At 46.2% G+C, this 19715-nt stretch overlaps 1 protein-coding gene across 1 annotated transcript in view; it reads right to left on the bottom strand.

The window, feature by feature from the left end:
- The window catches only part of tasp1 (taspase, threonine aspartase, 1), a 36679-nt gene that overhangs the window by 9024 nt on the left and 7940 nt on the right, over positions 1-19715 (bottom strand). Inside the window, exons 8-12 of the mRNA XM_062519334.1 lie at positions 18167-18267; positions 14679-14852; positions 13436-13514; positions 6259-6369; positions 952-1053 (exon numbers count right to left, since the gene is read on the bottom strand). Of these exons, the coding sequence (XP_062375318.1) occupies positions 952-1053; positions 6259-6369; positions 13436-13514; positions 14679-14852; positions 18167-18267 (567 nt within the window). The remainder of the gene's footprint in view (positions 1-951; positions 1054-6258; positions 6370-13435; positions 13515-14678; positions 14853-18166; positions 18268-19715) is intronic.

The raw sequence follows: 19715 nt of genomic DNA, 5'->3' as shown, positions 1-19715 counted from the left end.
TCAAACAAGAGTATCCCCCAATAGCGTGTGTGTGTCTCTGTGTGTGTGTGTGTGTGTACAATGGCTACGACCTCAGAACTCTGGCTGTATGACACAGAAAAAAGTCAAAATCATTTCAGCTTGAATTGGGTTTGTGTTTGGACCTCTGCGGTGCATTAAGTACAAGCGTGCAAGGGGAGAACTAGCCAACACATCCATCACAAGACCAGGAGGAGGAGGAGGAGGCAGAGGAGGAGGAGGAGAGGAGGAGGAGGAGGTGGTAGGAAGAAAGGAGGGGGACATTTCCACAAATAACAAGCAGTTAGGGTCAGGTCTGCTGTCACGGAAACCAGAGAGAGAGAGAGAGAGAGAGCTCCAGTGAGGTTCTGCTCCTCTTCTCTCAAGTATGCTATGCTAACCTCCGAGACCACTGGCCAGGCATCAAGACGTGCTTATCTAATGTCATGCTCGTAATGAATTGGGGAGCAACCACCAGTATGTCTGCCGGTATTTGGTCAGAGCTTGCATGCAAGGCAGTGGATGCTTGTGGTGTTTGTCCTCACAAACATTCATTAAAATCTTAACGTTTGGAACCGACGCCTGTCCGTCAGAAAACACAGTGGTGACCCGTGGTCTGCATTTCCACATGTGAGCTGACCAAGTTCAGAGAGAGCGCAATCTCAACTCAGGGACTACTGTACCTGTAGGCAGGACACCTGGGTGATGCGCTGCCACCATTCCATTCAAATGTGTTTCTTCAGCACCGAGAGACAGCAGCTGCTCTGTGTGCTGTGGACAGAGGACTGTGGGAGGCACTCTGAGCATGACCCACCTTTACTCTTGGCCAGATATCACTACCTGTATGTGGAAATTGCGTGACAGCAGACCTGACAGCAGTGTGTGTGTGTTTGTGTGTGTGTGTCTCTCTCTTGGCAGAGACACCTAGAGACAGACATGGGGAGGGTTTCTCACCCAGCAGAGCTTGGATGTCCGACGAAGTCTCCGCACACCGGCAGCATCGCAGCACGATGACACCACCCAACACACAGTCCTCACTCGCCAGGAAGGGTGAACCTGTGACACACACACACACACACACAGAGAGAGAGGGAGAGAGAGAGAGAGAAACACACATAAGCACACACAAAGACAAAATACAGTCAATTTTCACGTTTCAACACTAACCGATCAGTGCATTGTAATCCCTATCTTGAAATCCTAAGCAGTTCCCGCAGCTGCAGGAGAGGTCAACTGGCCATGGGGAAAGGCAGAAGGGATGCTTCAGAGGCCTTGTCTTTCTCTACCCAGGCATGCTGTGAGTAATTTATTGGCTATTTAATGTTCTACAAGGGAAACATACATTTTCCCCTTACCTTTCCAGGCCAAGCTAAACAACTGCAAACAATTATTCTTTCCAAGCGCTTTGTTTTATTAACCAGACCAGAAAATTCACAGTGATTCTGAAAGTCTGCTTTTTGAGTGCAATCGGGTTAAATAACAAGGTCCACTATGTGCTAGATCCACAGGCCTCCACCACATGGGGACTTGATGGCAGCATGGCTGCACGCATCACGTAGGAGGGCATAAAGCCTGACCTCTGCAGGTGAGATGAAAGGGCTCTGTATCCGCTCTGAAGAGCCCCGTCAGTGCTTCATAGCTGATCACAGAGACCCCCCCCCCCCACAACACACACCCCACCCCACCCCAGCGGGCAAACCTGGTATCATGAGTATGCGTATGAAAAAGTAGGCTAATTTGTCCAGAGCCAACATAAGTCAGTATGGTAGTCTATAGCCAACCTGTTCAAAAGGACTGTGCAGTCCTGTGTTTTGTTGTGTTGTGTTGTGTTGTGCTGTGCTGTGCTGTGCAGTGCTGGTAGGCTAGCCATGCGTAGTGTGCAGGTACTTTCTAGGTTTTGGGGGGCGGGGGGGGGGGGGGGGGGGGGGGGGGGGGCACCCTTTCCCAGCGATCCCCTTTCCCGGGCCCACTTCAAAACGCTCAATTAAAACAGGCCCGAGCTCAAGCCTGGCCGGCGTTCACACAAAAGGCTGGAATTTACACTAGCCCCTTAACAGGCCCTTAAATCACCCTGCTGTCTAATATTCCATAGCAGATTGCACATCTTATCCCCCTGCCGTCCACTGCCAGAGCTCCAGGTACCTTTTCCCCCCGTCGGCCTGTTTACGCTCCGCGCACAACTCAGACGCAGATGAAAGGCGAGATGACGGCCTGGATTAAAAAAAAAAAAAAAAAAAAAAAAAAAAAGAATAAAATAAATTAGAAATCTAGCGTTTCACAAAGAGGTCATTTATGGCCAACGGACTTCGCACGGGCCACTTCGTCAGCGTGGCACATCATAATCATACTCGCCGCTGCTACCCGAGGCCCGTGGGGGGGGGGGGAGGTTTTCCCGGAGCTTTGGTTCGTGTTAAGCCCTGCCACAACACAACAATGCTGCAATTAGGCCTGAAATTACCACATAGAAAAAAGCAAGCACGCTTCTTCATTGGCTTGCCCCCGAGTGTCACAGATGTCCGTGTGGACACCAGGCTGAGAGGGGAGGCCAAAAACCGCCACGCATTCCCACTCTGTGCCGGAAGATTTGTTTTTCTTTCTCTCCGTCTCTCTCTCTCTCTCCCTCCCTCTCTCTCTTTCTCCTTCTTTACTCAATATGCACACCCAGTGGTCACTCGTTTTCACGGACCTCAGAACGGAGCTGAAACTTGCCAGTCTTCCGTCACAAAAAAGAAAGAAAATTTACACTGACCACTTCTGAAAATGATAGAGGGGTGGCGAGAAAAAAAAAAAGCGAGGGAGAGAGACAGAAAAATAAATAACATCTTCAAATGAAATGTCAACAGAATATTTACTGCCGCCTGAAAATAACTGTGGCTATAAAATATGAGTCCAGCGAATATTTGCGGAGCCCCTTCAAGTCAGTGTAATTGATCCATAAATCAAAGCGTTCTGCGTAGCTTTTCTTCTGTGCATTACTCCCAGTGAAGCGAGCTGTTAATTGCACTCTCTCTTTGTTTGGTTGTTTTGCTATGGTTTCCCCTACGCATCCCCATCCCGAAGCACCCCGCTTGCACAAGGAACAAATGCCAGGGCAATGCAGTGGCATGTGTATATCTAAGTGTGTGTGCGTGTGTGTGTGTGTGTGTGTGTGTGTGTGTGTGGAGAAAATAAGTGGTCCACTTGAAGACAATGGTGTGAGTCAGAGATGAGCAGAGGGTGATGTGAGGAGATGTGTTTTTCTGTGTATGTGTATCTACATTTACCGTATGTGTGTGTGGTGTGTGTGTGTGTGTGTGTGTGAGTCAGGATGAGTCTCAGAGAGATGGGAAATTATGCTCAAGGGGATTCTAGCGCGTGCCCAACACCAGCACTCTCACTAGCATCTCAACACATCAACAGAGTGACTAATCATCGCTATGCCAACCACTGAGTGACCAACCATCGCTATGCCAACCGCTGGGTGACCAACCATCGCTATGCCAGCCACTGAGTGACCAACCGTCGCTATGCCAACCACTGAGTGACTGGCCACCTGGGCATGCTGGACATGTGCTTCTCATTGCTCTAGGCAGCAGATGGTGGGGCCAGAGGAACACAGCCATGGGCAACACACAGGAAACCCCAAAACACACACACACACACACACACACACACACACACACACACACACACAAACACACAAACACAGACACAGGCACACACACACACACACACACACACACACACACACACACACACATACACACATACACACATACACACACTCACACACTCACACACTCACACAGAGACAGAGACACAGAGACACAGAGACACAGAGACACAGAGACACAGAGACACACACACACAGACTTCACACATGCGTGCACACAACACACAACATACACTGGTGTTTGTGGGGAGCCGAGCTCGTGCTGATGGAGTTCAGAGACTGCAGCTCTGATCTGGGGACATTCAGCAGCACACATCACAGCTAGAGAGTGACGACGCACAGGACACAAAGCAGCACTCAGGGCCTGATTAGTGATGACACCACAACAGCAACACATACCATTCTGCTCCCAATACAGAAGCCAAACACACACACGCACGATGATCAGTCACACAGACGACACACCGAGCAATGGTGTGACAGAGAATGATGCGGCCGATGACAGAGCCTGATTCACACAGATCACTGCAGATGAGATGACACATACAGCAAGTATCCCATGATGCTCCAGACATTAGGAAGTTATGAAGTATAAGCAACAGGAAGCACAGATGGCCTATTGCACGCAGTAAAAAAATAGCTAAGAGCCAGCCGGTGACATTGCATTGCTGTAATCCAAATAAACATGAATAGAGAGTTCATTGTGATGAAAATGGCTGGAGTTATCACATACTGTATCTCTGAAGTTGTCACAGTGCAAGAGAGCTTTAAGACTCGTGTGTGGTTTGTGACAGCAGTCCACCCAGAGAGGTGTAGCTGATCCACGTCAATAAACGCTGTGGGCAAACTGATGAGAGATGAGTTTGATGAGTTGATGTGTAGAGTTGATGAGTTGCTGAGTAAGATGAGTTCGATGAATTAATAAGTTTGATGAGCTGATGTGTAAACAGTTGATAAGTTGATGTGTAAGATGAGTTTGATGAGTTAGGTGCTGTGTCCACCAAACGCGTTTTTTGCGCCGACGGCGACAATTTTCAATGTAAAGTCTATGTAGCTCAGCGCTCACAGCGCTGAGCGCCCTCGGCGGAAAAAAACGGTCGGCGCCGACCTTTTTTGTCGCAGCGCTCAGAGCGCTCAAAGTTGAAATCTGTTCAACTTTTAGAACAGCGCCGGGCTCGTCAATGGCACTTCTCGTTATAAACCGTCTCTGGTTTTGGTAACTTAGCAACAATAAACACTTATCGAAGCGCCGAGAGGAGGAGGTTTTGGGCGCTCTGGCTGTAAAAAACGCATTTGGTGGACACAGCACCTTAATGAGTTGATAAGTGATGACTTTGATGAGTTAATGAGTTGATAAGTGATGAGTTTGATTAGTTATTGAGTTGATAAGTAATGAGTTGATAAGTTTGATTAGTTAATGAGTTGATAATCATGAGTTTGATGAGTTCATGAGTTTGACTCTGACTGCGTGTAGTATTGTACGTGGTCAGCACTACTCACTGATGAACTAGTTTAGCATAGCCTCCAGCAGGACCAGGTGAGTATGACTGAGTGTGTAGTGGTCAGTAGTGGTTAGTAGTGACTCTGAGGGCCAGATGTACTAAGACAGCGCTAATACCGAGTTTTCCTATGCGCAGAATGCGAACGCTGTGCTTTACTATATTGCGTGGAATTTACTAAGCTGTCACTTCATTACGTTAACTGCGTCCAACACCGCCCGTTCCCACCCCCTGTAGCCTACAACGCCAATTGCGCTGTGGAGAGCTTAACCAAAAGCGCAGTTGAATATTGCAACATTAAAAAGAATCAAAGTTTAGCGATCATACATGATACAAAGCGATGTCAATGAGCAGCGACAGACAGAGTAGGCCTAGTAGTTCTACTAATCCACTTTAAAAAAAAATACTTGAACTATTTACTACACGTAGACCAGGGCTATGACTTAATATTAGTCTAACAGATTGAGAAGGGCTATGTCGTGAAAGAGACAATACGATATTACAGAGGCAAACGAAAGTTAAGGTTGCTTTTGACATAGTACAATGAAGAAAACTGATGCTCTGAATACTGATTCAGCTGTCTCTAAAAGTTTTTCTAAGAGAAGCAGTCAACCGCAACTTGGATTACACCTGCATTTAGCAGGTGGTAGAAGGTTTTCAACGCAAAATAGACGTGCGCTGTTTTCATACATATGGCGGAATACTTAATCAATCGCTATTAGCACCTCTCCTCCCCTGTACTTCCGCGATACACCCATTTTCAGCTGATCCGCCCAGGAATTAATATGCATGACACGGCAAAACGCAAATAGCCATTCTCAGCTCCCACAGCAGGCAGTCTGCGCGTTTCTCTCATTGCGGCCTGTTAATACATATCCTCCCCATGTTTTTACGCGCACGCTACGCCTGAAATGGGCGCAAAACGTTAGTACATCTGGCCCTGAGTGTGCAGTGGTCAGTAGAACTCACTGAACTTGTTTTGCATAGCCTCCAGCAGGGCCTGATGAGTAGGACTATGAGTGTGTAGTGGTGTGTGTAGTGGTGTGTGTAGCAGTGTGTGTGTGCAGTGGTGTGTGTGTAGTGGTGTGTGTAGTGGTCAATAGTACTCACTGATGAACTTGTTTTGCATAGCCTCCAGCAGGGCCTGATGAGCGTCCTCCGACTGCAGGGCCGACGAGCACTCCCTGGCCAGCATGGTGCGCATCAGGTGCTCCCCACAGCCTGACACACACACACACACACACACACACAGGACATATACATATACACACACACACACACACACACACACACACACACAGGACATATACACACACACACACACACACACACACACACACACACACACAGGACATATACACATACACACAAGTTTAGTTTAAAATATTCATTTAGAACAGGGACACATACAGTACAGGGGTGGCAATAATTGTGAGTGACGTGTTTTTGTTAAGAATATTTATTTCTTTATGAGATTTTCCTTTTTCTCAGAATAAATTTGCTTCCCTTGCAGGGTGTATTTTTCCTCGTTGTTTTCATTGTGGGAGTACAATAAATCACCTAAAGATTATTTTTTATACCTATTTTTAGTCAACTTTTACCAAGGGTGCCAATAATTCTGGAGGGCACTGTATACTAATCTCACAAACATTTGTAAATTATAGCAGTTTTGGTAATTGCACTGTTAGACACTGTTAGTGCAGTGCAACATATTATCTATTAACACATGGCCAATGGCCGTAAATGATCAAACCTACTCCTAACCTCTAAGCCTCTTATAAAGAGGCTCCAGAGTACTGTGTTCTGCTCAAGCTGCATGAGAGCATGCTGCTTGTCAAAGAGCATACTGCCTACTACAGGCCTGTGCTCAAGGACTGTGGCTAGTCACTGGTCACTGTAGGATCCCCCATACAGACACATGCACAAAGGTGTTTGTGGGGGTGTGTGTGGCTGTGCGGCTGTGTGGGTGTGTGTGTGTGGGTGTCAAAAGCTGTATGTAACACAAGCATGCCCTACATAGACACTATAACACCACCCAGTCATCACACAACACAAGCTGACATCAGCTCATGGTCTTGTAAAGCAGTACCAAAAAAAAAGAAACGCACCCTAAATACAGTTTTGCCATCGCTAAAGCAAACAAGCTAAGCGTGAACATATGGGCACGTAAGGGGGCATATTTGAGGAATTTCTGCTCAGGGCTTCACAGCACTGATCGGCGGCCCTAATACGTCCTGAACAACTCCAAATGCCCAAAGCTGGACGGAAATCTGACCCCCCACTCCCCCTCCCCCTCCTCACTTGTTTTTAATTTCTCAGACTGCATGGAAATGAGCGAGACCTTGCGAAAGTCCACTTAGTCTGAGCCCCATAATAAAGAGCAGGTTGGGTCTCCAAGGATACGCTGGGCCCACTTTGCAGGACTGGCTGATGTAAATACCTCTGCCCATCTGTCAGGCCCCTTACACGAGCATCAGACCGCCCACAACGCTCACTCCAGTCTTGGGGTCCCTGCCATTATACTGCACGTGTAGCTGTTTTCTTTGGCTAGGTTGAATTTCCTACCTGTCCCCTACCATACTGAGAAAGTTCCAGATTGAAACAAATAACAAGAGATTCATAAAATGACTAAGCGCAAGCAAATGTTACAATAAACTAAGTTTTGATCGACACACCACTGACCACAAATAATGCCAACAGGGACTCTCTTCCATCTGTAAAGTCAAAGCCCTTTCTTTGCCACCCCCCCCTCCCCCCCTCCCCATCACCTGCTACTGCTGTTCCACAGCATATCCACACCCATTCTCCTCTACTGTTCTCCTGTTCCATCAATATTGCATCTGTCACTAATACAAATAAACTCACACCTATCACCCACATCACATTCAAAATAACGGCGATACCAAATCTCCCCTGTGGACAATAAAGACCAGCGATCAATCTATTTAAACAGCAGGCAGTGTCTATTACACCCTCACAGTACTTCCAAAATTCCATAACTATTTTAAAAAGGTCTACTTTCAACACTTGTATAATTCAAATGAAGGTGGCTCAAGTTCAAATATCAAACTGCTGCGGCAAGTGAAAACAAAACCTAAACATGTTTCATCTGTGGTTTAAGACTCCAATTCGAACCATCTGGTAAGTCAAAAAGTTCACAGTTCTCACACCACAGGGTAATATTCTGACAAAGAGAAGGAACCAATTCAGCTTAATGTTTATGATGAGGTCCTGACAGCATATCAAAAGGGATGAACATTTAGACCAGAGAAGTAGAGAGCAGTTGGACTGCATTTATAGAAACTGAAATATGAACCCTTATCTAGTTAAAAGAAAATAATAATACAAAAAACAGTTAAAGAAGTGAAATCATGGGTTGCTTTCCTTGCTTTGAGCAGCATTTCACGTTCACTTCTTTAAACTAAACTGACAGGGTTACAAAATATAAAAACAGCCCCTGAAGTGAAAACAAAGGAGGCTTGGCAAAGGCTCAAGACAAGAGCCATAAAGCCTTAAAGAAAATAGCCTTGTTGTTTCTGTAAACACGACTGTGGGCCTTGTAAAATATCAGGTAACTACAACAGAGCTGTGTGCAGGTTCATCACCATGACAACTGGATGTCTGCAGCAATTTTCAAATTCTCATTTTAACGAGATGAAAAGAGAAAGGGAAAAAAGTGAAATAAATAAATAAATAAATAAATAAAAAGTTGAAACAGGTCTGACGGGACGGCTGGACGGTTGGCCATCTTTCCCCTTCATTCTCCGACTCTTACCGTAAGCCCTCTATAGTGCCTGGAGGAAACGGGCATCAACTCGCCGTTGCTATGACTTAAACTGGGGCTTCAACCAGACCGCAGCGCTGAAAAAAGAGAGCCTGTTTGCAGGGGGTTTGTGGCGTGGGTGGCGGGTGGCAAGAGGGGGGACGAAATAAAAAGAAAAACAAACTTTCCGCACAGCCAAGCGAGCGCCGTTACGAGGCAACACCACTGCCTGGCCAGGCTGAATCACAGCGACCGCAGCAAGACAAGGACAGGATGAAAAGGTCAACAAAGACACCCACATATGAACACAGACCCACATGAGAGGGGCAGCAGAGCCAGGGACGGAGAGAGAGAGGGAGAGAGGGAGGGAGAGGGAGAGAGAGAGCAAATCAGTGATGGAAAGAGGGAGAGAGAGCGAGAGCGGCAGAGAGAGAAAATCAGAGAGGGGAAGAGAGAGAGGCAGAAAGGCAGAGAGAGAGAGAGAGGCAGACAGACACAGAGGCAGAGAGGCAAAGAGAGAGAATCAGAGAGGGGGAGAAAGAGAGAGACAGATAGAAAGAAAGAGAGACAGATAGAGGTAAAGAGAGAAAGAAAAAGAGGAAGATAGATAATCAGAGAGGGGGAGAGAGAGAGAAAAAGGGAACCAGAGAGGGTAGAGTAAGAGCGAGAGACAAAAAATCAGAGATAGAGAGAGGGAGAGAGAGAGAGGCAGAGAGGTAGAGAGAGAGAGGCAGAGAGGTAGAGAGAGAGGCAGAAAGGTAGAGAGAGGGAGAGAGAGAGAGAGGCAGAAAGGCAGAGAGAATCATAAAGGGGGAGAAAGAGAGACAGAGAGGCAGAGAGAGAACCAGAGAGGGGAGAGTAAGAGCGAGAGAGAGGGAAAGAGAGCGAGGGAAAGAGAAAGAGAAAGAGAGAGGGGGGGGTAAGGAGGGACGTAGGCAGAGGAGGCGAGCTCCGCGTGTCAGAGACCAAACTGATTGTTTTTCTGGCCCTTTTGATGGGAATGCCTTTTAAGTCTGGGAAATGAAAAGCAGGTGCCACAACGGAGCTCGCACATCCACACTCGCTCACTCGCTCTCTCCGTCTGCGCAAGGCACGCGTTTTCAATTTCGGGGGAACATGAAAGAAAAACGGCATGTTGAAAGACGGTGGGGGTGGGGGTGGGGTTTGCTCTCCATGTGTCGAGGATCCACAAGAACAAGGCACAAAATGAAGCTCACACTAAATAACGGAGGACAACAACAACAACACAGAACTCTTTTTCCCCCGGTTGAGCCTCTTCCCTAAGCGCGCCATCCACGCAAGACGACACAATGCCTCGGTGGGCGCAGGCCTGCCATGAAAAGCCTCGGCTCCCTGCAACATTTAACCAAACTGTGACCGCTCGCTCCAGGCTAGGGAGGAAGTCTGCAAACCCCCCCTCCCTTCCTTCACACAGGCCAAAGGTGCCTTTACACCCCTCTACTACAGGCCAAAGACTACAGGTGTGAGGAAATTTGAAAGGGGGTAGGAGAGCGGGTGGGGGTGGGGGGGTGTGCGGGTTCAACAAAGAGCTGTATTCTCGTCTACCGGAGTTGTTCTTTCGTGTCACATTTGGTTTTTTAGTGAGACGTGTAAGTGATTACTGTAAAGGGAAATGCATTAACATAGGGTGGGGGTGGTCACACGGTTAGCAGAGGCAGCTGAAGCTGTGCTCAGGCGCACCGTAGCGCTCACTCCCAATGGCACTTTTACAGGGTGTCTAGCTGTTAAAGTCCCTTCCCCTGCCCTGAGAATTTCAACAATAAAGTCAAAGGCATGCTTTGGCGCTCGCGCGTTCTGTTCTGCCGCGTGGCGTTCGGCATGCGCCTGCTGTGGCAGTTCCTTCGCCCTGGTTCCTTCGCGTGCTCCAGATATGCCCCCTTTAAAAAAGTAGCATAGCGAGACAAATTAAGCAGAAATAACTGCCCTCGCAAAGCTACCAGACAACGATTACGTCTGTTTTCTTTTGTGGCCTAAAATATATAAGAATAGGGCCATGGCTGCGGTGTGTCCTTTTCCCACTGGGCTTTTCTCCGCTTTAAAAAGTCAGACGCATCCCATGAAAAGAGTTAATGTTCCCACAGGCAGCTTCGTCTGGCTGTCGCAACTGTTAAGACCAGAGAAATATAGCTGCATTCAAGACCATACATTTAAGTCGCAACCTGTCCCCAAAAGAAGAATAATGGATCTCTGTCTCTCTATCTGTTTTGTTTTTTTTTGTGACTGGCTAGCAAGTTTTTTTTGCCTGTGTGCGCACTCATATACATTGCATGAAAACATCAAATAAGACGTGCCATGGCTTTGTTGGCCTAAGCACAAACAGGGCTGAAAGGAGAGGTCTTTCTTCATTCATGTGACAGAGTGCATTAGCTGACCAACGTAAAGCCCCATCGCCTCAGGTCCCTCACAGCACAAATGGGAGGCAGAGCAGAAAATCTTGTTTAGCTTTGGAAATATGTACTTGCTAAGCATCTGGCTCTGGACGCTGGAGAAACTTCAGCGATATTCTACTCTGACATCCTGTGGAATGACACCAAACTATTTCCATTCAGTAGATTCCAGAGTGCACCTCCCTCGCCATTCCGTTTCATGTCCTTCATGCTGCTAAGTCATAACAGTGAGGATCTTGGATTCTTTTATACAGCAGACTGTAGACCAACATGGCCCGGACATACATTAACATGTACATGTACTGTATATCACCATTCTGGGCTTTAAAGCTGTTTGGGATGAAACAACCTCACATTAAGTAATGTTAACACATGGCTTTATTTTCAGCACAGTTCTATGTTTGCTTAAACTAAGAAATGCTCTTAAGTGCTTAAAGAGTCCCAATCATATTCTAATCTTGGTCTTATAATAATCATAAAAATCGTATAATGAAGGAAAAACATATATGAAAAAAACTTTAAAACATGGCAATAGGGGCATATGAAGGCATGTTTGCAGAAAAATAAGAAAGGGAAGTCTACAACACGCAAGGCATGTTAATCAAACAAAAAAAAAAATCCTTTCCTTTCTCTTGGTTAGTTAATTTTGCACACCTGTTTTCTCATGTATGGCAGACATGTTGAAGGTTCAACTTTCAGAGCGTTTCAGAGCTTATGATGGGTTTAAAGCAGGGGTTACCGGAGCAACGCTTCAGAGGGATCTATCTCTCTGAACTGCTGGTATCGTTCAGGGTCTCCCTTACAAAGGTCTTGCTGGGGTGCTGTTTCAAATTGAGATTTAGAAACATTTCAAAGAGAGAAAATCTCCCAAAAATATAGCTTTAATGAAGTTATTATATCTGAACAGACACTGTCTTCTTGATAACTCTGTCGGCGTGTTAGCGGCTTTCATCTACGCACATGCTCCCTTAGCAAAACACCATTAAATCACAATCACCATGATGGGCCTTTCAGCTCGGTTTAAGGAGGAGGACACTGAAAAGTGTTGTTCTTCTATTCCACTAATTGATTTTGGCCCTTGTTTCTTATTCTGTCTCTCTGCATTACTCATTCACAGCAGACAGTGACCTTTTGCAGGGTGAACCTCTGACTCCTTGACTTTGTAGAGAGAGAATGTGTGTGTGAGTGTGTGTGTGTGTGTGTGTGTGTGTGTTGTATCGTTCAGCCCCCCACCCTCACCCCACCCCGTCTCTCCCCCAAAGCCCTCACCTCTCCTCCGCCTGCTCCATTCAACCCCACTGTCTGCGTTTATGAGGAAGACCTGGAAGAGCAACTCAACACTAACATAACAAAAACTCCTCTGCCAAGGTTTGAAAAAAAGAAAAAGAATGAAATACAGATTCTCAAAACACGGACTTGAAGACGAGAAGTCACGGGTGAGAATAACGGGCCAGAGAGTAACGTCAGCGTCTAGCCTGAGGAGTCGGAGGCCTTCGCTCTCTGTCCCAGCACTTGGGCCAAACACAGGAAAAGTGCAGCCAAACACACTGGGTGCACTGTGTGCAGAGGCGGGGTGACAAGGGTCAGCAAACAAACCCACTCTAAGAAATCTCTCCCTGTGTGGAGAGATAAGTAGGTGGTAGGTGGCTTGGTAGCTTTTTCCGTGAGCTTCACAGTGAACCATGGACTTCTTTCAGAGGGCTGTCAGAAGGTCTGCTCCTGCCCCTTATCGCCAAGTTACTGGCTGTGTCTGTGTGTCTGAGTAAAAGTCAGAGCTTGAGAGGATAGCCTGCACACCAACAAACCTCAGCTAACGTCCACGAGGCTCTCCATGAATCCTTTTAATGCACTGTATCAAAGGTCAATGAATGAAAAATAAATAAAAGATAAAGTGCACAAAATAAACAGAAAAAAAACCCAGACGATTTTGCAAACACTTTGGTCTAGTAGTGTCAACTGTCTTCAGTTGCAGCTGCATGTATTAGTTTCATGCAAAACACTGCACTTCCCAATTCAACATCAACAGAAAAGAACTGAGGTTAAACATGTCAGTAATGGTTGTCATTTCGGTGTGTGTTGTGCTGGGTAGAGTAGAGACGTTTGAGCATTTGGATACCTGAGGTACTCACAGCTGTTGAGTAAGGATTTGCATTGCAAGAATTCTGAGCCCAGCATCCACAGCCAAAGAGAGCTGCCTGGTAGGAGAAGATGGGAAGGGATGGATAGAGATGGATAGAGGTGGGGAGAGATGGGAAGAGATGGGAAGAGATGGGGAGAGATGGGAAGAGATGGGAAGAGATGGGGTTAGATGGGGAGAAATGGATAGAGACAGTGTTAGATTGGGGGATGGGGTTATATGGAGAGATATGGATAGAGGGGGGGTTGGTGTGGATAGAGATGGGGTTACATGGGGAGAGACAGGGTTAGATGGAGAGATATGGATAGAGATGAGGTTGGATGAGGTTACATTGTGGGGTGGGGGGTGCATAGAGATGGGGTTGGGGTGGATAGAGATGCGGTTATAGATGGAGTTAGATGGGGGGAGATGAAGAGAGATGGAGAGAGATACAGAGAGAAAGGGAGAACAAAAAACAGGACCAATGAGAAAGTGGGGGTTTCAGGTAATTAGGAGGCACAGATTTTTTCAAGCAACAGTCACATTTGACAGAGAAAAAGGGACATGGGACACACACAGACAGACCGACACTCCAGGAGACATGTTGTACTGACTGTAGGTAAGCCAATAAAATAATTGTAAAACTTTTTTATCTTGCTACTGAGAACCTGAGGAATACATAAAAATGTTATGAAAACTGCTTTAGAAGTCAGTGCTTTGTGTGGTCTGTTGTTCCAATGCAAGGCTTAAGCAATCTGGCGTACTTGACCACTTGTGTGTTTCTTTCATCCACTCCAAGTGGGAGAAAGCCCTCCAAAAACGTCTTGAAGTAAGTGCCATAAGACATGTTCATATTGACAATGCCTTTTGCTTTTCTCCCACGCTTTCTTCACACACAGTTTGAATTATGTTGAGGTTGGACTCCGGAGTAGTCAATCAGTACTTCATCTGCACAGCTATGCCCCTAATCATTTGTGTTCTTTTTTTTTTTTTTTTTTTAATCTGCAATGTGTTTGTGTTCATCTGTTAGTGTGTTGAAAGAAGATGATGCTTAGCAGATGAATAAACGGCATGAAAAATCTGAATTACATGAACTAAAATTAACTACACAAACAATAATCAGGAGAGCCTTGAGAGAGGCCAGTCAAAAACAATGACTTTAAGCCCACATAATCAGTTCTAAACATTCTTCTTTTGGGATGAATATGGTTTTGCAAAATAGGAGAAGTAGGTCCCTCTGTACCTGTCCGACTCGTCCGGGGTGCTTCATCGCTAGACCACCACTGGACACCGCTGCCGCCACGTTGCCCTCCTGGTCCACGACGATAACACCGACCGTGTCGAGACACGCCGACTCGTTCTCTTCTCCATCCGCCATAATAGCTTTGACCTTGTCCAAGGACCCCAGGTCACTGTCCTACAAAAACAATGACTTCAGATCCTACAGCACAGCTACATAATAAATGGCACAATAGTTCATATGGTTTCAGAAACATGAGTATGGTTTCAAACCAGCAGGATAGAGGCTGACATTTAGAAAACTTGCCTTGAAGGTTCTGCCCAAACTCGACTTTTGTTTAGGGCAAATATTGAACTTCGTCATTTCTACCTCAGCAACAGGGCCCTCACACAGTGTATGGTGTGTCGAATGTTTCAAAAACACACAGCACACGTAGAGGGCTGTGCCAGCGTATTAGAACCTGATTTATGGTCTCTAACGTCCTTCATTTTTTATGGCAAATGTTTTAGTTTTAAAAGTTTTGTTTTCATTCGCTGATTGCAGTGTACTTTGGAAGGCGCTTGTTTGCAAATCCAAAAGGCGATACTTGAAAAATACTTGATACTGAAAAATGTTCAGTCCTTTGCTGTCTAAGAGCGAACGGGGGACGTTATGATTCATGGTCTCCGTTTCCCGTCTTCAACGTGCAGCCTCATCTCTAGTGAACCTTGGCAAAGCAGATGGGCCCTCAAAGTTTGTGGAGTTTAGGGGCAAATCCAATCCACAGACACATTAACCATGAGACATCACAGACCTGACAGTTTCCCACTGAGATCGCACACATATGTAACCCTTACTTATAAAGGCCATCATTTATCCGCATTGTGAAGTATAAGCAGAAAAGGACTCCCTCAAGATACAGTGTCGTCTACACTTTATGACTTGGTGGTGGATTTGTTTAGTGCATTTTTCCTATGATGAGAGACCACTCAATTAAAAACCACCTGATGAAAATGCTGAGAGGATTTTTATGTGCGGCAAAAAGTCGCCCTCACTCACCATTCAAAAGACAAGAGGTTTCCAGAAAGATGGCTATTATTTCTGCAGAGTGTTATACAACGCAGACACGCATAACCTAGATTTCATTAAATGCAGGGTGAGTTTACAGATGGAAGTACAATACAAAAGGCAGGTGTCGACCTATAAAAAAGGCACACACAGAAACTAACCTAATCAGAATTTCTTTTATGACTTGGCACTGACAGGAGTTTTCTTTTTGGGAAGACATTAAAAAATTCTTACGCGAAAATCAAAACCAGATTGCACTACAAAACATTTGTTTTATACCAAAATTAGCGTCGGAGCTCAAAGGCTGCTATTAGAGCCTCAATTTACAAATTTGAACTGGACTTTTTGACATGCCAACACGAGGTCCAGAGAATGCTTAAGAGACCATGACCAATTTGAGAGGTGGAAGGGGGGGGGGGGGGGGGGTGCTGCTGCGATACGACCAGACACTTCAAAAACAGTAAAGGCTGTGAATAAATTCATCATGATAATAAATGGAAGTGTGGGAAAAGAACACCGAGCCCCAAAGAGAAGCAAGTGGAACCCATTTAATCCTCATTATAGATCACTTAAGACTGTCTATAAATCACCCACATTCTCAATGCGCCTGCACTATTGTTATTTTCATTTCCATTTCATTTATACCTACGAGATAGAAATGACTGATTAAACGAAGCGATGGTAAACACTGGCGAGGCGCGGCGCGGCGTCTGCTGGCACAGGCCCGGGAGCAGCTCTGAGGAGCGCTGCTGGCTGCTGACGACATCTGGGAAAGCGATCTCCATCCATCGCCCTTCACCTCGTCAGGCGAGCGCAGGACGCGAGGCCCTCATGCCACAGAATGAGCTGCTAGACCATCCCGTCCTGACTGAGGGGAGATGCCCCAAACACCCGTCCACGCAAGGACCGGCGCCGGCTAAACGTTTCCCATCCTCCCGCTTCTTCTCGGAACACCAGTTTTTTTGGGTTTCTTTTTTTCTTTTTTTTGTGGAGGGGTTATCACTATAAATTATTCTGGATGACCCAGTTATGACTCCTGCTTAATTTAAAGGGAACGTCGTCTTGAAACGGTGCTTCCATTTCATGTGGTGGGACCACACATACGAGAGCTGGATGAGGTGGAGGAGAGGCAGGCCTTTAAAGCCCTGGGCTAGCAAAATGTCAAAGATCTTCGCCATATCAATCTTCCGAAACACGCTAAAAATCCCTTTTCCCAAACAACCCGGAGACTCAAATTCTAGACCTCTTGTTCACACATAAACAAAGACGACCGCACAGGGGGGGAAAAAATCGTAGTTCAAGCCATTTTCTTTTTTAAAAAAGAAACATGTCAAATCACATGTAAGCGCAGAACTGCAACGTTTGCTACTGAGGGTTGAGCACCTCGGCCACAGCAGTGAAGTTGTGTGTGTGTGTGTGTGTGTGTGTATGTATGTGTGTGTCATTTAACAAGTTAAGCCCGCACATCAGTACACTGCCACACTGTGGAAGTCTGCCACCAAGTGACTATTTCAGGTACCCTACAGGCAAGACATCTCATCATGGTTGAACAGTAAATTAAGCCCACAGACAGCTATGAGTGTGTGTGTGTGTGTGTGTGTGTGTGTGTGTGTGTGTGTGTGTGTGTGTGTGTGTGTGTTTCTCTCTCCTATGATTCTGAGTGATTGAAGTCTCCACACCCCATATCTACAGGTCATCATTATCCTGCGGTTTTCCTTCTCTCGGCATCTGGCAACCAGGGATTAGAGGACGGTGCAGATGTTGGACCTTTTTATCACCAGAGTAATAATGTCAAGGCAAACGCCGAGGCTACACTGTGTTTAAGGCCAATTAAATGTGCAGACCTTGCGAACGGGTGGGTGAGGAAGGGGGGGTTGGAGGGGAGGGGAGGGTGAGAGCTCTCTCTCTCCACTGAGGGTTTCCAGTGGAGCTACTCCTTCTCTATTTAAAACGTGAACCATCAGGCGCTTTGCGTTTCATTCATATGCTCATTTTCAAGGGTGCTTGGCTGATTTCAGGAAACGGCAGAACCTCGAAATAGAAAACAGGTTTGTTGCTGTGGCAGGCCATGTGCTTACCCCCTGTCTGTAGGAAACAACTGAAGGCAAGGGAAGCACTCACATCTGACTGAAGGCAAGGGAAGCACTCACATCTGACTGTCGTCTATATAAACTAAAGGTGGGGGGGGGGGGGGGGGGCAGTTGTGACTGATAGTGCGCATGTATGAAGTTAAGGTACGGAGGAAAACTCACGTTTGACTGTTGTGTATATAAACTACAGGCGGAGGGGGTGGTCATAATTGATAGTGCGCATATACAGTAAGAAGTTGAGGTGTGGAGGACAACTCACGTTTGACTGTCGTGTATATTAACTACAGGTGGGGGGGGGGGCAGTCGTGATTGATAGTCTGCATGTATGAAGTTAAGGTGCGGAGGACAACTCACGTTTGACTGGCGTCCTCTCTTCACTTGACAGCGCTCTGTCTCCACCTTCTCCGCCAGCTCCATCTTCCTCTTGTTCCTTCTGTAGGCAGACATACTGAACTCTGCAGGGGGAGAAAACACAATCACGCTTGAGTACACATAGACACACATGCAAGCACACATGCTGGTACACACACACACACACACACACACACACACGCATAAACATACCCTCTCTCAGACACTCACGCAATATTGCTTCCCACTGTGGCTCAAATGTTGCCCAATCGCTCTACTCAATCGCTGATGGCTGGATTACATCACACACTTGAAAGAGCGTAAACGCACGCACGCACGCGCACGCACATGCACACACACACGCACACCGCGGCTCCTCACAGGGACATAATAGAGTTGTAATAAGTGCCGCACTGAATGGCACACTCTTGGCCCTAATTTCAAACACAAATTATAGTGCTCAAAGCGTGTGGTAGTAATCAATGGAGACTATTTGAAGCCTCAACAAAAAGCTCCCTGTAAAATGGGACATGTGTTACAACAACACAGCCATGATTCTGGCTTCAGATCATTTCCAGTTCATGCAGGAAGAGTAGAAAAGGAAAGAAAAGGAAAGAAAGGGAAGGAAAGAAAGAAAGGAGAGGGAAGAGAGGAAAAGAGGGGAAAGGAGAGGTGTAGTGTGAGGGGAGGGGGGGGGGGCTGCATGGGGCCATTCCATTAAAGCATGAATGCCATTGTTTACAGAACCTTATGTTCCAAATCTTTTAATCAAAGCAAAAAGTAATGAATAAAATCAGCACAATTAAGACATTTGGGGAATGGAGTGGAATGCAGTTAGACTCAGTGGGAAACAAACGGTGGAGCGTTCTGCTGGGCCTCGGTCGGCCAGATGAACAAACATGTTTACTGCTCCTGAATCATCCATCAATGGCTCCGAGAGCGAATGGCATGAAATTGCCTATCGTCCACAGAGTTTGGCCACTGCAGCCTGCTGACGGCACCAAAACAGGCCTCCATACAGACCGACCGCTGTGTGTGTTGTTAAAACAGTTGTTTCTAGTTGTTTCCACTAAGCAACTTACTCATTTATTCATTACGCTGACACTTTTTATCCAAAGTGTCTTAAATACGTCAATTATTACAACGGTCAGTCTCTCCAGTGCAACTTGGTGTTATAAGTGCTTTACTCAAGGGCACATTATGGTGGCAGTCAGGAACCAAAGTTGCAGAGAGTGCACGCACCTCCAACTTTTTACAGGTGCAGGGTGAAATAGAAACGTAAACATTTAAAAAGTAAACCACACTGTTGCTGCTGCTCTCAAAGTGATTTATTTACACGTTTCGACCAAAGCTGGAGTCAGGAATCAAACCCACAACGTTTACTGGCTACTGCATACTAGCTCAGCTCCATAGCCACCTCTCACATGGTGAGATGCATCCATGAAGAATAGGCATCTTCTTCCTTGACCAACCCTTCTAAAAAGTAACACTACTACAATCACCCATATATTAAGACAATCTTTTTGATAATATCTCCTCTATTTCTATGATC

This window comes from Sardina pilchardus, chromosome 18 (assembly GCF_963854185.1).
Source record: "Sardina pilchardus chromosome 18, fSarPil1.1, whole genome shotgun sequence".
In the NCBI taxonomy this organism is placed as follows: Eukaryota; Metazoa; Chordata; class Actinopteri; order Clupeiformes; family Clupeidae; genus Sardina; species Sardina pilchardus.
Note: the sequence above shows the minus strand (reverse complement) of the source record. Positions and strands in the feature narration are given on the sequence as shown.